An 18,185-nucleotide genomic window follows, 5' to 3' on the forward strand; every position below is an offset into this window, starting at 1 on the left:
TCCCTATGGTTGGGGAAGCAGAGGCAGGGAGTCCACAGCACGAGGCTCCCAGCGCGGAAGGACGACCTCGGCCCCTACGAGGCAAGATAATGGCCGAAATGAGCCCTCTCGGGGAGTCAGGCCAAGGGAGGGGATAGAGGAGCTGGGGAGCCAGGGCGGGGCCCCTGCACACCACCATGGAGACGCACCAAGTGCTGGGTATCCACCTTATTGCACATTAAACCCACGCCTCGGGGGCTTGGGGAAAGCCTTGTCCAGTTCTCTCTCACTCTCTAACTCCCTGCTCCTGGTCCCCACAGGGTTCACAGCGAGGGATGCCAGGAGGGATGGGAAAATGGCTGGGATAGGAAGGGGTGTATCCCCAGCTCTGGATAGCCCCCAGCTGCTTCCCCCAGGAGGCAAAGGAAAAACAAAAACCCCTCAGGCGCCGCCAGCCAGGCCCTGAGGCCAGCCCCAGCGGCAGCGGCAGCGGTCCGCCGTGGTCGTGGTGGTGTAGGCCTTTGGTCTAAAGGTCAGAGGCAAGGGCAGGGCGGATGCGGAACCTGGAGAGCACCCAGGCTTTGAGGAGGAAAAAGTTTAGCAACAGATTCAGTCCCCTGGGACTTTCTGGGACCCTGTTGCAAAACCAAAAGAAGTTCTTTTAGATTTTTGTGTTAACACTATGAAAGATAGATTTATTTCACATTTCTGTATTTATATGCCTATATACACAGTCATATACAGAAAAGCCCTCAGACAGACTATTGGGGTGGGGTAGGGTGGGGAGGCAACCACTGCCTGCCAGCTGTGCCCTTGAACTATTACATTAACTTGTGCACAGAGAAGGTCCCTGTGTCGACAAGTAAAGCCACCGCTCTCCACTCTGGGAAGGATCTGCAGGGGAGAAATCCTGCCTCTCTCCAACCTCCCACTTTCCAAGACCCAGTTTTCTTCCCTCCCATCACCACAGAACTTTTGTAGGGTCAAAACTAGACTGAGACCTAGAAGGGAAGTGGTGAGTTACTCCTCACCAAACTTTTGAAAGCACAAGAGCAATTTAGGGTACCCGAGACCCTAGCAGCTGCGTACTTGCCCCAGCCCCTGTCAACCCAGTCCCCTGCATAGCCCACAAGGCCCAGTTAGTAACTCAGTATGGAGCAGAAGGAGCACCAGGGAGGTGGATGGGAGACCTTGACTGCAGAGAGTTCATGGTTAGTAGGTCAGCTTGGGCACGGCTCAGTCAAGTATAGCTTGGACACAGAGTGTCTCACGCCTCAGGCTGGCTGGGTCAAAAGAAGGGGAGCCGCCCTCAAGGGAGCTGTGCCCCCAGGTCTCCCTCTCCCCACCCACCCTCTAAGAACTCCACGGCCAGCCCAAAGTCAAACTCGTGCAGCGGCGGCCCGTCCACGGCGATCTTCACCACGTGGCCGCTGCGGCCTTCCCCTCCCCCGGCCTGACCCCACCCCCGCAGCTCCCGGCTGCGGCCGACCTTGTCCAGGAGGCCCGCGCCCACGGGCAGCGCCAAGGCCAGAGCGGCGAGGGCGGCAAAGTCGGGGAAGAGCTCGTGCAGCTCCGAGTGCGCGCACGCCAGCTTGGCGCACAGAGCCCGCGGGCTCGGCCGCCCCAGGCTGAACACCACGCGCTTGAAGAGCGGGAAGTCGCCCAGCGCCCGCTGGCGCACCACGGCGGGCGCGAAGGCGCGCAGCAGGACGCGCAGCGCCCCCTCGCCGTGCGCACCCAGCTCCTCGGGCGCCTGCGGGTAGCGGCGGGAGTCGAAGATCGTAGCGAAGGCGGCCACGGCGGCCAGCGAGGCGCCGGGGTAGGAGTCCCGCAGCCCCCTCCGCAGGGAGTCCAGGAAGGCGACCTGTAGCCGCTGGAAGCCCCAGATGGCAGCCTCCGAGTAGCCGGCCAGCTCGATGCCACGATAGGTGCAGCGCCCGTGGCCACCGTCGGGGCCCGAGGATGCCAGTTCCTGCAGGAATCCCTGGAGATGGGCCCCACCCGGGCTGCGCTGTGCTTGGAGGGCGGCTGCAGCCGCCATCACCAGGGGCTGCAGCAAGGCCAAGTCAGGCTCCTCTGGCTGCAAGACAAGGGTGAGCTTCTGCAGGAAGGGCAGAGCATCCAGCAGCAGGTGGGTGAAGGCCACAAAGGTGAACTGGCGCAGGGCAAGGGCCAGTGCCCCAGAAGTGGGTGAGGCTGCGGCTGTGGCCTCTAGTGTGGGCACCAGCCGAGGCCAGGCCTCAGCCACTGCTTCCACCACAGGTAGCACAGAGGCCCAGGGCACTGGCCGTGGCCCTGCCAAGTCAATAGCTGCAAGGTCCAGTGCTGCCCGGAGCTCAGGAACCATGTGGGAACAAGGGCCACCGTGGAGACGGAACAGGGCATCCAGTATGCTCTCGTATTCACCCAGGTAAGCAGGGAGCCCAGAGTCTGTCCGGCCGGGAAGACAGTGTAGCTCGGTGAGCAGTGGGCAGGCGGCCTGGAGCTGCAGGCCCACACTCTCCAGGCGGTCCCTGGGGAGGCTGGAGCTGAGCCAGGCCAGCTTGGAAGCAGACACGCCAAAGGCCTGGAGGAGGTCCAGGAGCTGGCCAGCGGTGGCCTCACCCTCCTGCAACTCCACGCTGCCCAGGAAGGTGGTGGCAGGCTGGCCATCACAGGGGGACACCGAAGTGACAAACAGGGCCAGACTGTGGGACTTGGGCCAGTCCCTGGTCTCATCCAGCACCAGCCCTACATATGGGGATGCCTTCAGGCGCTGGCAGTCCTCTGTGTTCAAGACACTGGCGATGGCCACCTGGAGCAGCCAGGGAGAGAGGGAGGGAGGGAGGACAGAGTTAGGCTTGTCCTGGGAGGGTGGAGGCAGGCAGTGCGAATGGTGGAAAAAGCACAGGCCTTGGGGTCAGATGGAACCTGGCTTTGTCACTTACTGGTTGTGTGACCTTGAGCAAGCCACTTCACTTTTCTGAGCCTCATTTTTCTCAGCTCTAAAATCAGACTAATACCTGCTCCAATCTCCTTACAAGGTTGTCATGAGGCTCAGGTGAGCTTTCAAATGTATGCATATATTACGAACCATGGAAGGCTAGTTTTTATTTTGTTTTGTTTTTGTTTATTTGGGTGTTTTGTTTGTATGTTTAGGAGGTACTGGGGATTGAACCCCGGACCTCATATGTGGGAAGCAGGAGCTCCACCACTGAGCTCCTGGGAAGGCTAGTTTTTACTGTTTCTCTACAGCAGAGCCCCTGAGTCTGAGTCTTCCTGGGGTCCTTCCTGCACCATCCAGCACGGGGATTAACTGGCTGACATGTTCTCTGCGCTCCTGACCTGCCACAGGGTTCCAGCTGTGTGAACTGCCCCCGCCGCCCGCTGCAGCCTCCCAGCTGGTCCCCAGGACAGAAGCTGCACCTTGCAGGCCTCCAGGGGCCTCGTGGCTGACCCTGGGCGCAAGGGAGCCAGGGATAAGCCACAGGGACTTACTCTGCAACTCCACCGCTACTTGCATGAAAGCAAGTCACAAATCCAGATTTTTTTACATAATCCTCCCAGTTTTTTTTTTTTTTAATTTGGAAACTAATAAAACACATCTTTGGGCCAATCAAGCCTCCACCATCAGTTTGCCACCTCTGGCTTAAGTAGTGAGGGGAGGCCCCCTGTTCCCCCCGGAGGACAGGGCCTGATCTGGCCTGTTCACTATCGTATCCTCAGCAGCTGGCCCAGGGCCTGGCACACAGTAGGCCCTCAGTGAAGGTTCTGAAGGACAAAAGTATGAATGAAGTGTCCTGGCTGCTGCCCTGGGGCTGACACGATGCTGGGGCTGTGCCCAGCCGACTCGGCATCCTCCCTCCCCAAGCCCTCCCCCATGCCTCTGGCTGCCACCCACCTGCATGTCCCTCACCCGCCTGGGGCTGTAGTAATCGCCATGCTCCGTGCCCAGCAGTGCCTGGCACAGGTTGAACCTCTGCAGCTCGAGCAGGGCAGAGCAGCGGTCGTCGGGCACGTCCTCCTTGGCCATGCAGTAGACAGTGGTCAGCACAGCCACTTTGGCCGGGTCCACCTCCACCTTGACACCCCTGGAAGTGGGGGTGGTAGCCAGGCCTGGGTAGGCCCCTCCTCCCTCAGCTGGGCCCTCGAAAGTAGACTGACCCTGGTTGACGGCCAGAGCCTGGCGGTGGGCTCCCGAGGTAACGTGGCGCAGCAAGGCGTGGCGCTGGAAGTTGTCCGTGCCCACGGTGAAGGCGTTCTCGGCTTTGCCATGCTTGTTCCGCACCAGGGCCTGGCGGCACTCGAGGCAAAACATTAGCTTCCGCTCATAGTCAAAGTCCAGCCAGGTAAACTCCTCTTTCCAGTGCTCGTTGAAATAACGCTTGCACTTCTTGTTGGAGTTGGAGGCCTCTCCGGCTGGTTTCTTTCCTGGGGGCACCATTCCTGCTTGCTGGGCAGGGTACCCCCCACCCCCATCCAAATGCTTTCGTCCCTACCCCCACACACACAGGTACCTCCCTTGGCAAGGGGAGTTGGTGGGGAGGCAGCAGGGGGCAGCCTGCCAGGCTAACAGGGACCATCCATCTAACTTAGCCAGGAAAGTTTATTCCTGCTCCGCCGGTGGGGGACTGGAGATGGAAGAGACAAGGAGAGGTGTTAGGGCATCCATTGTGGGTGGGGTGGTTTAGGGAAGGGTGGCAGGGTTCACGCTGCACAGAGCCCACCTCGCTGAGGGGTGGACTGCACTCAGTGTGGGGGGGGGCTCTTGGGAGTGGGCAGAGCCATGCAAGGGGCCAGGAGCGTTATGCAAAGCAGGGATGTTAGGGGGACATCGGACCCTTCCGAAGTTTTGCTCCTTCCATCCAGGACAGGGCATTGGTTGGCTTTGACTGCTGAAGCATCTCAGAAGTCAAATGTCAGAACTACAAGGAGCCTCAGGTTTGGTCTATGCACATACAGGTGGGGAAATTGAGTCCTAGAGAAAGACAGTGGTTTTCAGGTCCCATAAATAAGTCATGGTGAACCAAGACTAAGACTCAAACCTGACTCCTGGCCCAAAGGATGACTGGTCCCTCCAGCCCACAGACATTTATTCCATGAGAAGGAAGTTAGCACAAAGCCTCAGGACTGAGGACTAGGATTTACACACACACACACACACACACACACACACACACACACCTGAAGAGTGGTGCTGGGAAGGGGAGCCCAGAACTGGGAGCTGCCCAGGGGGCCGGGCCACAGACTGAAAGCAGCTAGCTGGTTGCTTTCCATCTCCCTCCCTCTACCAGCACCCCTGGCACGAGGTCAGGGTGAGCCATTCAGGACCAGAGGCCCTGGCCAGGCAATGGCCCAAGCCTGGTGACTCTGCCTCCTAATCATCTTTCAAACCTAATAACAGCAGCAGCAGCTACCGTTTCTTGAGCATGACCTGGGTCCTGTACTGTGCTGTGACTTTACCATGCTTCCACGTGGAAGCTGCGAGTGCTCTTGCAATATTCTGTGGGGGTGATGCTATTTTCATTTTGGAGAAGATGAAACTGAGGCTCAGTGACTGTAAGTGACTTAATCAAGCTTTCCCAACCAGTAAGTGGCTGAGGTAGAACTGGGATCCCAAGTCCTCTTACAGGCCACACTGAGACCCTGTGCCACACTGCCTCTCCCACCAGCTGCCCAGCCTCAGGCCAGCTCAGGTCCTCACCATCTCACCTGGATTTCGGCTCCCTCTGTGTCTGCACCATCGTGCCCCTAAATCCATCCCCTGAACTAGGTGAGTGGCCCCAAAGCATTTGTACTCTTCCCATCTTGGCCCCTGTCCCACTCTTTGGAGCTGCTTCTGGAATGGTCTGTGTCCCCTGCTAGATGCAGCCCCATAGAGGTAGAGACCATGGCTGCCTTGCTCACCGCCATGTATGCCCAGCAGCCAGGGAGAACACGCTCAAACACGAATCCAGCTGCGGCACTCCCTTGCTTCCCCCTCTTTGCTGGCACACCATTGCCCTGGTCTACACACCTCACAGTGAGCCAAAGTGAATGCCATCAGAGCCTCCCACCACCCCATCTGCTCAAGGCTCCAAAGCCGTGGGGTTCCCCACGCACAGTGGGCTGCTACTTCTGTTCCTGCCTTCATCTTCAGTCCCAGGGATTCCCTATCCCTCCTCTTTTCCTAGCTCATTCCCGTTCATTCATTGAGAACAACTCAGGCAGCCCCTCTCCTGTTTTAACTCCCCCCATCCCCACCCCAGCTTGGGTTGGTATTTATCCTCTAGTCTCCATAATTCCTGTGCATGGCTCTTTGGAACACAATATCGTGAATGCAGACTCTCTGTGTGTCTCTGCACTTGGTTCCCGGAAGGCCAAGAATATGCTTGTTCATTTTCTTATCTCTGGTGCCTGTACAGAGCTGGGCACATAGAAGGCTCTCAGCAAAAGTTGTCTCAAAAAATAAAAGGTGGAATTTTGGCTTATACAAAAGAACTTCTGCAACTGTCGGATAGATGAATCTAAGCCCTGGGGAAGCAGCGACTCTGTCTTGTTCACCTGGTATGTAGACTCGGCACCCTGCATGGGCCTGGCACCCTGTAGGTGGGTAAAATAAGACAGACGAGTACAATTCCCAGGCAGCGGCAGTCAGTGGAAGGAGAGGGGCTCTGGGTTGCCAGATAGGCTGAGACTTGTCGGTGGTCTTCCCCTGGACTGAGTGCCACACCCCCTTGAAACACTCTCTTTTCTTGGTTTCCAAGACCCTACATCCCCTAGTTGTCCTTTCCCATCTCAGCCACTCCCTGACCTATGCTGTCATCTCTCCTTCCCAACTTCAAACTGTCCAAAGAGTTCAGATCCATTTCTACTGACCATTCCCAAACATAAGCCTGGACACTCCTCTGGGCTCACACCTCTCCAGTTACCTTCCTGACCCATCCAAACAGAACTCTCCATCTGTGCCTACAAAAGATAATCCTCTTTCCATCATCCCCAGCTCGGGAAATGGTCTGTCCACCCACTAGTTTCTCTGGTCAGAAACCTGCCCCTTTAATCCCCACTCTCTCCTCCATCCAGGAGCTTGTCCATCCACAGTCCTGTTGATTGCACCTCCCGAATCTACCTGTAACTCATCCATGCCACTGCCCCTGCCCTCATTCAAGTTGCCTTCGTCTCCTGCTGGGACTGCAGCAGTCACTACCTGATGGTCTCTAGGTTTCCACTCTGCCTTTCTGGACCTCATCATACTTTCTGGACCTCATCATAGTCCCCCTGCTCTGAGGCCAGCGCCAGGATCCCTTTCAAGATCTGCAGGATCCTGCCTCATGCCCAGACCTTGCTGACCTCTTGGCAGCTACTTGAGCCTCCCCTTCCAGCTACACTAGCCACCTCACAGTTCCTCCCGAGGGCAGGTTCCCAACCCCAGGGACTTTGCATATACTGTCCTATTTCCCTTACCCTCTGGCCTTCGCTTAACCATCCCCTCTTCATAGGAACCTTCCCTAATTGTCCTTTCCCAGGAAGTCCCGCTTCTTTCATTTCTGTCACTGCCCCCATTTGTTACCTTTATCACACTTTCCAGCGTACACATCTCTGCTTCTTTCTGCTCAGTTCTGTTGCCTGGCTGTCTCTCTCCCCCATCCCCACGCAAATTCCCTGTGGGCAGGGTAGGTAACTACCTTAGTCACATCTGGACCCCAAGAGACTGGCACAGTGCCTGGCATTCAGCGGGTGCACCACACAATTTGGAGAGCGAGTGAATAAGGAAGAGTGAGCTCTTAGGCAGAGAAAGCAATGGGGTAAGCTCTTGGGTGCGTGGTGAGTGGTTAAAACAGCTACTTTTGACGGCCTTTCCTTCCAAGAGTTCTTGATTCCATAACCTTCCCAGACCACCATCCACAAGTCTTGGGAATGCGGACAGGCGCAAAGCCAAGGTGTCACCCTTCTGCAAGCTTGTCAGAGCCTTTTCTCATACCCAGAAGCTGGCTATCCTGCCCCATTCTGCAGAAGGAGAAAATGAGTCTCAGGGCCTTTCAATGAAAGACCAAGGGAGTACATGGGGATTGGGGACATGGGAATTGGAGATCCTAAAACTACACTGTCCAATAGTGTAACTACTATCCACATATGGCTATTTAAATTAAAATTAATTAGAATTAAATAAAAAATTTCAAATTCAGTTCCGCATCACACTAGCCACATTTGAAGTGTTCAGTAGCCACACGTGGCTGGTAGCTACTGTACTGGACAGTGTAGATAGAGAACATTTACTTATTCCCAGAAAGTTTTACTGGACAGAGCTTCTCATAAAAAAGAAAAAACAAAACAAAACAAAACAGGTCAGAATCCACTGATAGTCTCCTTACCCACACTGGGGGACCAGGCTGGTCGGGTGTAAGTGAAGTGTGACCGTATAGGTCTAGTGACCAAGGCTGACTGGGAGGGCCCACCCGCCACAGACCCAGGTCCCTCACACTTTTCCATACTCGGGCGCTTGAGGGACCTCTGGGGCGCCTGGGTGCTGGTCCGCTGCTCCTCCTAGCCCACCGGTACTTATGTGGGATAGTGGTCCCTCCCCCGCCTCCCCAGGCTCATTTGGGCTGCTTGGTTTAGTACCCCACCACTCCTGGTGAGATGGGGGCTCCCTGTACCCCTTGCCCATCCTCCTGGGGACTGGGGGACTTCCTCTGGGGGGCGCATGGTGAAAGAGCCCTTGTGGGGGTCCTGGAGATGCCCCAGCACGCCCTCCGGCTGCTCCGCCCGCCCCTAGCCCTGCGTCGCCTGCCCCCGGCCCCGAAGCTCCGGGAGGGGGCGCCCGGCCGCGGCTCCCAGCCCGCCCGGGTGCCCTTCCCCGCCCCCCGCACACTCACGGAGACACGGGAGCCACCATCTTGGGCGGTGGGCGCTCTGGCCGCGGTCTCCTTGCGCTCCGCTGAGCGACAGCAGCCACTAGTGGTAACCGGGGCGAAGAGGCGCCAGCTGCCGGCGCGGGCAGGGGTCGCGGGAGGGGTGGCGGCGCCCCCGGGGCCCACCTGGCCATTCCCACCTGCGGCGGAGCTCGCCGGGTGCGCTTAGCCGGGTATCACCCTCAGCCTCCTCCCGCTGCTTGGACTGCAGCAGGAATGACTGAAGTTAGACTACAGGAAGGATGTTCTCCCTGGAGCGGGAGATTCAAGAGTTCATTCATTCATCACATTTATCCCACAGTTCCTAGAGAAGCTCACAGTCGGTGAGAGAGGAACAGGTAGAGTGCTAAGGAAGCTGCAGCCTGGCGAGTGCTTTGAGAGTTCCCAACGAAGTGCTTTGGGATCACCAGGGAGCAGATGGTTAGTTAAAGGTCTGTAGGGAAAGTCAATTAGGTTTCACAGAAGGATAAATGAAATTTTACAAGGGGCAGGGCATTTCAGGCAGTGGAAATGGCAAAACAATATGAGAAAGCTGAAGGTGCACTGCAGGTTCAAAATGCCAAGGTCAAAGACAACCCAATTAAAAAATGGGCGAAGGACTTGAGTTGACATTTTTCCAAAGAAGGTACACAAATGGCCAACAAGCACAGAAAAGATGCCCAATGTCATTAGCCAGTAAAGAAATGCAAATCAAAACCACAATGATCCTACCTCAGGCCCACTAGAATGAGATCCCACCTGCTAGAATGGTTATTATTTTTTTAAAAAACAAAAAAGAATTAGTGCTGTTGAGGATGCAAATAAATTGGAACGCTTGTACACTGTCAATAGGAATAGAAAGCGTCATCAGGGAAGTGCCATCTCATACCCACTAGAACGAACATAGTCGAAACAAATGAACAGAAAATAGCAAGTGTTGGTGAGGATGCAGAGAAATGGGAACCTTAGTACATTGCTGATGGGAATGCAAAATAATACAGCTACTGTGGAGACTGTTCCACACAAAAAAGTTAAACATAGAAGTACCACCTACCCACTTCTAGGTATATACACAAAAGAATTGCAAGCAGGGGCTCATACAAATTTTTGTACACCAGTGTTCACAGCAGCATTAGTGAGAATAGCCAAAAGGTAGACACAACCCAGATGTCCATCAGCAGATGAATGGATAAACGAAATGTGGCCTAGCCATACAATGGAATGTCATTCAGCCATAAAAAGGAATGAAGTTCTGACGCATGCTACAACATGGATGAATCTTGAGACAGCATGCTGAGTGAAATAAGTCAGACACAGATACTGTATGATTCCACTTATATGAACTAGCAAGAATATGCAAATTCGTAGAGTCAGAAAGTAGAGTACAGTTTACCAGAGGGCAGGGAGGGGGGTGGGTGGGGAGTTAATGCATAATGGGTACAGGGTTTCTGTTTGGGGTTATGGGAAAGTTCCGGTAATGGATGGTGGTGAGGGTAGCACAACATTGAGAATTAATTAATCCCACTGAACAGTATGCTCAGGACTAGCTGAGATGTGATGCATATATATTTTCACAATTAAAAAAAAGACTAATGAGGCTATGACAATTAAATGCAATGCATGATTCTGGACTGGATCTAATATGGAGGAGAAAAGGCCCAAAAGAACATTATGGGGACATATGAAAAATTTGGACTATAGACTGTAAACTTTATACCAATGTTAAATTTCTTGATCTTGCTAACTGCACCTAAGGTGGTTACGTAAATGAATATCCTTGTTCTTAGAAAATGTACATGGAAGTATTAAATATTCAAAGAGTATGATATATACAACCTATACTCAAGGGTTCATAAAAGATAAATGGTTTTATGTGATCTATGTATCTTTAAAAAAAAAAGATAAAAGTTTTTTTAAAAGGTATATGGATAGATGAATGGGTGGATAGATGGATGGATAGAAAGATAGATGGATAGATAGATAGAGAATGATAAGACCAATGTAGCAAAATGTTAAAATGGTAGATCTGGGTGTCTGAGGGTATGTTGGAGTTCTCTGTATAGGTTTTCTATTATTCTTGCAACTATCCTGTAAGTTTGAAATTATTTCAAAATATATATATTTTTTAATTGCTGAGGTCACCCTAGAGCTGAGGCATGGAGGAAGGGGTGGGCAGTCCCTGATGCGGGAAGGCTCCAAGTGAATGCTGGGAATTTTGATCTTCTGGTCTAATGGGGAACCTTACAAGGTGTTTGAGCTGGGCAGTTCCACGTCTTAATCAAATGAGTTATTGATATGGGGGATGAGAGAAGTGGGGGAAGGAGAATGAGAGGGAGGTAGGAGCGACCCCTTCCTAGAACTCCCAGATGCCCAGGAGACCCTCAACTTCTTCCGGGGTCCCAGGAGAGGTAAAGACGGGCGGTGGTTTCCTGCAGGAGGACGGTGGAGGAGGGGCTCCCCCTCTCCTAGACCTAGAGGACTGGGATGGAGCTCCAGTCCTTCTAACTCTGAGGCCTGGGGCTAGACGTGGCTAGGACCGCGGTCTCCTTCCCCGTGCAGTGGGAACTACAGTGAGGCGTGGAGGGAGGAAGGAACGGGCGCGACAGGAACAGAGGCCGGGAATGGGTCTGAGGACCGAGTGAGGTGCTGGGTGTGGCGGAGACTTGAAGGGGGGATGCTGGCAGGTGGGTGGGTCCACTGCTGTGGATGGAAGGTGTCGAGGCGCCTGGTGACCCATTCTTCCCTCTAGTCAGCACGAAGCGCTCCACCCGGTGCCGTGGGGCAGACGCTGCCCTCCCGCCCCAGGCCCGGGCTGCGTGTTGCTTGAGGCCGGAGCCCCTCCCGCTGCGCTGCTCTGTGCTGCCTCTGACATTCACCGCCAACCCGGCCTGGGGCCACTGGGATTGTGCGAGGGTCACCGCACGTGCACACACACGTGGGGTCGCCTGGCTCGAGGCTGCGTGCAGGTGAAGGGAGAAGCCGAAGCCTCGCACCTGCCCCAGGACGGCCCCACACGGCGCCACGGGGCGAGAATTCAACACCCGCAAAAAGGTCGTTGGGGGGGGAAGGGGTCTTCTCTGAGGGCATTCGGCGGTGGGGGCTGTTTTGGGCACTGAACAAACCAGACCAAATGCTGGAGAAGAGGCCCGTCCAGGGGTCCATCCAAAGCTGGGAGGGGGGCACGGAGTGGGCGGCTCATGAACTAACACCATCCTTGCTGCCACCACAAGGAGAGAGCTGGGGAACCACGTGCTGCTGACACACTCTGGGACCCCCGCACACTGGCAGACACTGACAGGCACCATGGCCAGAGCACACGCTTGCACACGCACATCCACAGCGGAGCATCTCCGTGCTGATGACTGCACCCGTGGAGGTGATGCCCGGGCCGGGACGGACACCTATGCCAGCTAAGGGGCAGAGGCAAGCACAGAGGCCACACGTGACCTTGCCCACATGTGCGGACAGACAGGACCACGCAAGGCACACTCAGATCAGGTACACTCAGAGGGACAGACACACAACACGCAGACCCAGAGAGGGGACGGCCGTGGGCATGCGGCAGCCACACCCTCGCAAAGGCAGCTGCATCTACACAAAGTCCTGTACACAGGCACGTTCACCCGGAGAGAGACGCGTGCGCACGTTCCCCCTACAAAATTAAATGCGCCTGACATGCACAAGCTCACAAAGCCAGACACAGCCTGCCCCCTCTTACACACACACCTCAAATACCAGGAAGTTTACATGGCTATCACAGATAAAACCAAAACTCTGCGAAGATGATGGGAGCCCAGAAGGGAGAGAGCGCCAGAGGCAGGGAGTGGAGTGTCGAGCCGAGAGCCACCACCCCCTGCCCCACCGGATTCCCACCACAGCATCTTCCCCTGCGCCCCCAGCCCCCTTTGTGGGTGCTCCAGAATCCCCTCCCACCTCCCGAGCTCTGGGAGAAGACCCCAAAGCCCAGGCCCGAGAGAAACGTGCCTCCCAGACCCTTGCCCATCCCCGGGATGGGGTGGGGATTTAAAAGATTACCCCTTGTAGGGGCAACCCCCTGCGTGGGAATGTAAGTGGGGAGACCACAGATAAAGCTGGGACATCTATGTCCACCCCAGCACAGCGGCTGGACTTCAGAAAGGAGCCCAGCCCGGTTTCTGTCCTCCCTCTCCTCTGAATGAAGTGGAAGCTGTGATTTAACACAAGGAACCTTTGACCCAGGCTCCCTGGACAGACATCTGGGCAGATGTGCACTGCCCCTAGTGCCTGCAGGGTGGGCGTCCAGCTCACCAACCATTCCTGCCCTCCCACCTTTGTTCTCAGCCAGAGTGGGAGCTCCCTTGCCCAGTCCTGGACTCGAGGAAAAGGTACACAGGATCGACTGGCTATGGGGGTCTCCCAACAGATGACTTTTGGGGGGCCAACAATAGCAGGAATAGGATGGAGCTGGGGAGAGGGGAGAGGACCACCTTCGCTGGCCCCCCCTCTCCAAGCTACCTCCTTTCCCCCCAGCTCAGGCGTCCTCAGCACTCACCCAAACGCATTCTTTGCCTTTGGAGGCACCGCGGAGCGAAGTGCAGAGGAAAGAGCAAATGAAATACAGCCAGAGTGACAGAGGGAAGGGGGAGTGGAGAGGGACAGGAGGGGAGGGCAAGAGGGAGGGACTCCTGGTCCTGCCTGGAAGGCAGCGTGTTCCTGGGCTCAATTTCCCCTCCCCAGAAGGGAGCTGCCTCTTCCCTGGTTTCTTCCATCCCAACCACAGGTGAAAAGAACAAGGCACTTCCTTCCCGCCGTGTGCAAGTGTGGGGCAAATGTGGAGACTAGGGCCTGGGGAGGGTGACAGGAGCATCCCATTCACCTCCACCCCCGCAGGGCCCTGCCCACAGAGTCCTCCGGGGAAGGAGGTGACCCCTTCTCTCCCTGCTGTCCAGTTCCTGCTGCTCTCTGGCTCAGGGGCTGCTGCAGGAGTCCATTTTCCGGTCTAGCTTCCACCCACCACCCTCTTGTATTGCCCTTCTTTTGCTGAGGGGGAAACTTAGACTCAGAAAAGTTCTACCACTTCATCAGAGTACTTATTGGCCATGGGGGCTGGGGGAAGACAGCCCAGGTGTGCTGTCCTTCTGAGTTCAGTACCTGGGCCCCCTGAAACTGCCACTGGGCAAAGCCAGTAAGGACGTAGGGGCAGGGGGCTTTCATCAGATCAGCCAGAACTCCTGACACCCCTCCCTCACCCACCACCCCGTCCTTTCTCTCTGTTGACCCCTTCATTTCCCTCTTCCTGAAAACAGGTTGGCTTTCTACTCACCTGAGTACCTGGTGGCAGGGAGGAGCACGGAATGGGGGAGAGGAGGCAGCCAGCCCACAGCTGGATCCAATCTCGCATTCCAAGCCCTGGTCCCCATGCTGCCCCCCGCCCGCTCAGCCTGCTGTCTCCACCCGACAATAACCTGTAATCTCTAGAGCAGTCAGTCCCCAAACCACAAAGAAGGTCTCCGGGAGGGGTTGGCAGCAGCAGCTCCTGAAAACAGGTTTGTTAGGAAGGGGCTCTGGGGGAAAGTAGCTGCTTGGGTCGTGGGAGGAAGGAAACTCAAGCCCAGAGCTAATTAACCCACCCAGAGACACAGACAGAATCTTTGTCTTTTGCAGGGGCGGGGACTGGAGCTAAGCCCCCTAATTCTCCACCCAGACGGGTCTTCCTTTCCTGGTGGTCTGTGGGGCAAGGGGGCGGTGCCGACGGTCAGGTTCATGCCCCGGGTGTGCGATGGGTGTCCAGGGAGCACAGGGGCGGGGGAGGGGAGCCACTTCTAACACCTGCCCCTTAAGGAGCTGAGGATAGCAGGCGCTGGTTAGACCACAAGAAGAACTTCCCAGCGGCCTTAGGGGAACACTGTTTCTTTGAAACATGCATCCAAAGGCCTCAATATGTAGTGGGGGGGGGGCAATGAGGAAGAACCAGCAACCCAGGGAGACACTGAAGAGATAGGGGACAGGTTGGAGGGCTTCCAGGGCCTCCTGATGGGACTGAAATTAATCCATCTGCAGGGAGGGGGGAGCGAGGAGCGCATCAAGCTAGTGACTCAGGCGTGACCCGAGCTCAAGGTCTTTGATCTCCTGGGCCCAGGTTGCAGCCAAAGACTTCTGGAGTCAAAGACGGAGAGGAGATGAAGGGGCTGTCAGGACCGGAGCAAGGGGAGGCCCGAGGGCGCAGGAAGGGAGGGAGAGTCCCGGCTGCCACCCTGGGACCTTCCGCTGGGCCCCTGGCTGCATCTGCAGCTGTCTCTGCCCTGAAATCCATTTTAGTCTGACTACATCTCTGCTTTCTTGTCCCCCTTAGTGTCTGCCCTGCCCTTCCCACCCAAAGCCCCTCTGGCCATTTCAGTAAGCCTGAGCTTAAGTCATTTCCGAAATCCCCTTCTCTCCTCTCTGGTGTCAAGTTGCAAAGGATGATGGACCAAGGGTAGGCCCACTCTGATTGGCTGGCTGGGCCTAGAGGCAGAGGGGGACGGGACGGTCTTAGGAGGCTCCCCTCCCCCTCCCTCACCAGCCTGGGGTGGGGGGACAGGCAGATGGCTGCATCTCCCCATTTTTTCAGTTGAGGACACCAAGGCAGGGCATAAAGAGACCGTAAGTCCTGAAGGTCATGTGGAATCCTCTGCCCCGGGAGCCTGCCTGCCTTCTCTGCACTCCCCAAATACTAAGGCTCCATCCCTGCCAATACAGGGAAGCCTGTGAGAGGGGATTTAGAGTCAGAAAAGCTGGGATCCGAACCCAGCTGTGTGGTGTTGGGTATGTTACTTAATCTCTCTGAGCCCGATGTCCTAAATTGTAAAATGAGGACGGCATGTGGTCATCTTCTCCCAGGATGGATGTGTAGGAAGGAATGTGATGCTGAAGGTGAAAGTACTTTGTGAACAGTTCAGCTCCAGAGCAGCTGTGCAGCTTGGGATTGGAGGTGGGGCACAGCTCCTTGCCCAGGTGTCCCCTCTAGACCCTGTGCTAGCCCAGCAGCTGCATCAGAGGTCACAGCTAGGAGGGATGAGCAAGCAAACCTTTCTCTCCGCAGATGTTCATGAAACACCTACGATTGTTGTGTAGGGTGTGTGTGTGTCCGATGGTGAATAGGGACATTGAGCTCAGCCTTCTGCTGCCCACAGCCCCCTGGGAGGGGCAGTGAGGTGAGAGATGCTCCAGACACATTCCTGAAGAATGAAAAGGCTCCTGTGTGGGAGACAGAGGGGAGGTGAGCAGGGCAGTTTGGGGAGGACCAGAAGGGGAGATGGGGAAGTGTGGGGTACCTGCTGTTTCCCCATCTGGTGCCCCTCAAACGTGTCCCAGGCTCACTCAGTGGGAGGTGAGAATTCAGGAAGCTGGGTGTTGCTGGGTTCAGAGACTTCTGACCCAGGGCACTGGCCGGGAAGCTCAGAAAGGGAAGAGACCCCTGCCCACCACCCATGTCCCCCCACCTCCCCACACACAGTCTCAGGAACATGAGCAGGAGAGGGTCCCGCCTCACTGCCCGGGGCAGCCTGTCACTGGAAGCCACCAGCCCCACAGGCCCCTACTCGAAGGACAGCTCCAGGAGGCCTCCACGGGCCTGACCCTGACTGGGTCGTCCCCACTGCCCCTCCCTCAGCGCCCCACCTGAGGAAAACCCGCCCCTCCTAGCTGCACGGGTGACCCAGGGGTGACATCTCCCATCTCAGTGACGTGGAGCCTCAGACAGCGAGGGTCTAGGAACAAAGCAGTGGGTTGAGGGCCCCTCATGCATTAGCCTCTAGTGTCCCAACAACCCTGAAAGTAGACATGGTTCTCCCTATTTTCCAGAGGGTTCTCCCATCAGCCAAACCCAAGGGCTCTGCACTCTGCTAAAGCTATCTGTTGAGAGCAGCAAGCCAGCATTGGCCCTACCATGGGCAAAGGGGAGAGATGTTCAGAATGACTGACAGCACCCCCCACCCCTGCAGGGCCACGGGTAGGTATCCTCTTGGAGGTTCGCCCACCCCCAGCTCTCAAAGAGCCAATGAAACAGGAGGAACCCGGGCGAGGGGGAGTGGGTGTTGGTGAGTCATGGCCCAGAATAGCCCTGTGAAGACAAGGTTCTCAGGCTGTGGGAATTTCCTCCTGACAGCCTTCATGTTACTCAAATGTGGCCAGTCTCGAAGCCAAACTCAGCATGTAGATGCAGTGCATTCCCCCCAGTGTGGGACATGACACCCGGGGATGAGCCTCCCTGGCACCGAGGGATCACTACCAAATACCAGCTGAAGATGGAACTAGAAAATGACCTTGAGTTGAAGATTCAATGCAGATCAGCAGAATATCCCTGTCTACATATAATAACATGACCTTAAAATGCTGACCTAATGTAAGGGGGAAATGGAAAGCAGAAATGAGTTTATATGGCTACGAGTCTCTAAAAAAGAGTCTGGAGGCTGTCAGAAGGATTGCCCCTGTGCACAGCTGAGCAGAGCCTTTGAGACAGATGGAGTGGATGCAATCCCCAGGTGTTGGTTCCTTTGAGGGCTAAAGAGACCCACGGGTTCTATGGTCATGGCAGACGGGGTTCACTGCCATGTCAGATGGCCCTTCTTTGGAGCTGGTGTTTCTGCGTGATGGAACTGGACTCAGATGGGATCTCTTTTCATAAGACTTTCATCCTACTTTACTGGAATTGTAGTTGGTGTTGGGGTTTAAGATATATTTAGGGGATTTGAATCTCTGGACTGACAATAGGATAGCCAGGCCCTGAGCGTCAACAGACTCCAGCTCCTACAATCTGATTTATTAGACTCACCTCACTCAACTAAGATGGAGTTGAAGAAGGACAACTACCACACCATGGAGCCTAGAGTGCCTACAACTGAAAGCAAGAGGATTGCATCCAGTATCTATGTGGAATCTGAGCCTCCTCCTGACATAGAGGTGCAACAGACACAACCAATCCAAGGTCCACAGAGAAAAGGTGGCATTGGAATGGGAAAAGTGGACATGGTGGCTGATGGATATGGGGACTGGCAGGAAGAGATGAGATGTGGAGGCGCCTTTGGGACTTGGAGTTGCCCTAGATGGTGCTTCAGGGGCAATCACTGGACATTGTAAATCCTCCCAGGGACCACTGGATGGAATGTGGGAGAGTATGGGCCATGATGTGGACCATTGACCATGAGGTGCAGAGATGCCCAGAGATGTACTTACCAAATGCAATGGATGTGTCATGATGAAGGGAGTGAGTGTTGCTGGGGGGGGGGGGGGGAGTGGTGGGGTGGGGGTGGTGGGGTTGAATGGGACCTCATAATTTTTTTTTAATGTAATATTTTTACAAAATCAATAAAAAATTAAAAAAAAAAAAAGGTTCTCAGG

The 18,185-nt window shown here is 55.4% G+C and overlaps 2 protein-coding genes and 1 long non-coding RNA gene across 9 annotated transcripts in view; 1 reads left to right on the plus strand and 2 right to left on the minus strand.

Annotated features, from left to right (window-relative positions):
* The window catches only part of ZNF385C (zinc finger protein 385C), a 51,898-nt gene that overhangs the window by 7,772 nt on the left and 25,941 nt on the right, over window positions 1-18,185 (minus strand). The gene's annotated exons all lie outside the window — the stretch shown is intronic.
* On the minus strand, window positions 646-8,836 carry C21H17orf113 (chromosome 21 C17orf113 homolog). Its single transcript, XM_058284258.2, has 3 exons — window positions 8,814-8,836; window positions 3,860-7,944; window positions 646-2,773 (listed from the first exon to the last, which is right to left on the minus strand). Exons 2-3 carry the CDS (start codon window positions 4,400-4,402, stop codon window positions 1,289-1,291), a joined length of 2,028 nt encoding a protein of 675 aa, XP_058140241.1. The 5' UTR covers window positions 4,403-7,944; window positions 8,814-8,836; the 3' UTR covers window positions 646-1,288.
* On the plus strand, window positions 2,020-3,574 carry LOC111758892 (uncharacterized). The gene is made up of 3 exons (XR_009182474.2): window positions 2,020-2,110; window positions 2,242-2,389; window positions 3,214-3,574. It is a non-coding gene; the product is annotated as an uncharacterized lncRNA (long non-coding RNA).

The sequence above is a fragment of the Dasypus novemcinctus genome, chromosome 21 (assembly GCF_030445035.2).
Source record: "Dasypus novemcinctus isolate mDasNov1 chromosome 21, mDasNov1.1.hap2, whole genome shotgun sequence".
Lineage (NCBI taxonomy): Eukaryota > Metazoa > Chordata > Mammalia > Cingulata > Dasypodidae > Dasypus > Dasypus novemcinctus.

Coding starts and splice junctions, on each gene's coding strand:
- C21H17orf113 (XM_058284258.2), bottom strand. CDS start 4,402: ATGGTGCCCCCAGGAAAGAAACCAGCCGGAGAGGCCTCCAACTCCAAC. Junction 2,774..3,859: donor GGCGGGTGAGGGACATGCAG/GTGGGTGGCAGC, acceptor TGGCTGCTCCAG/GTGGCCATCGCCAGTGTCTT.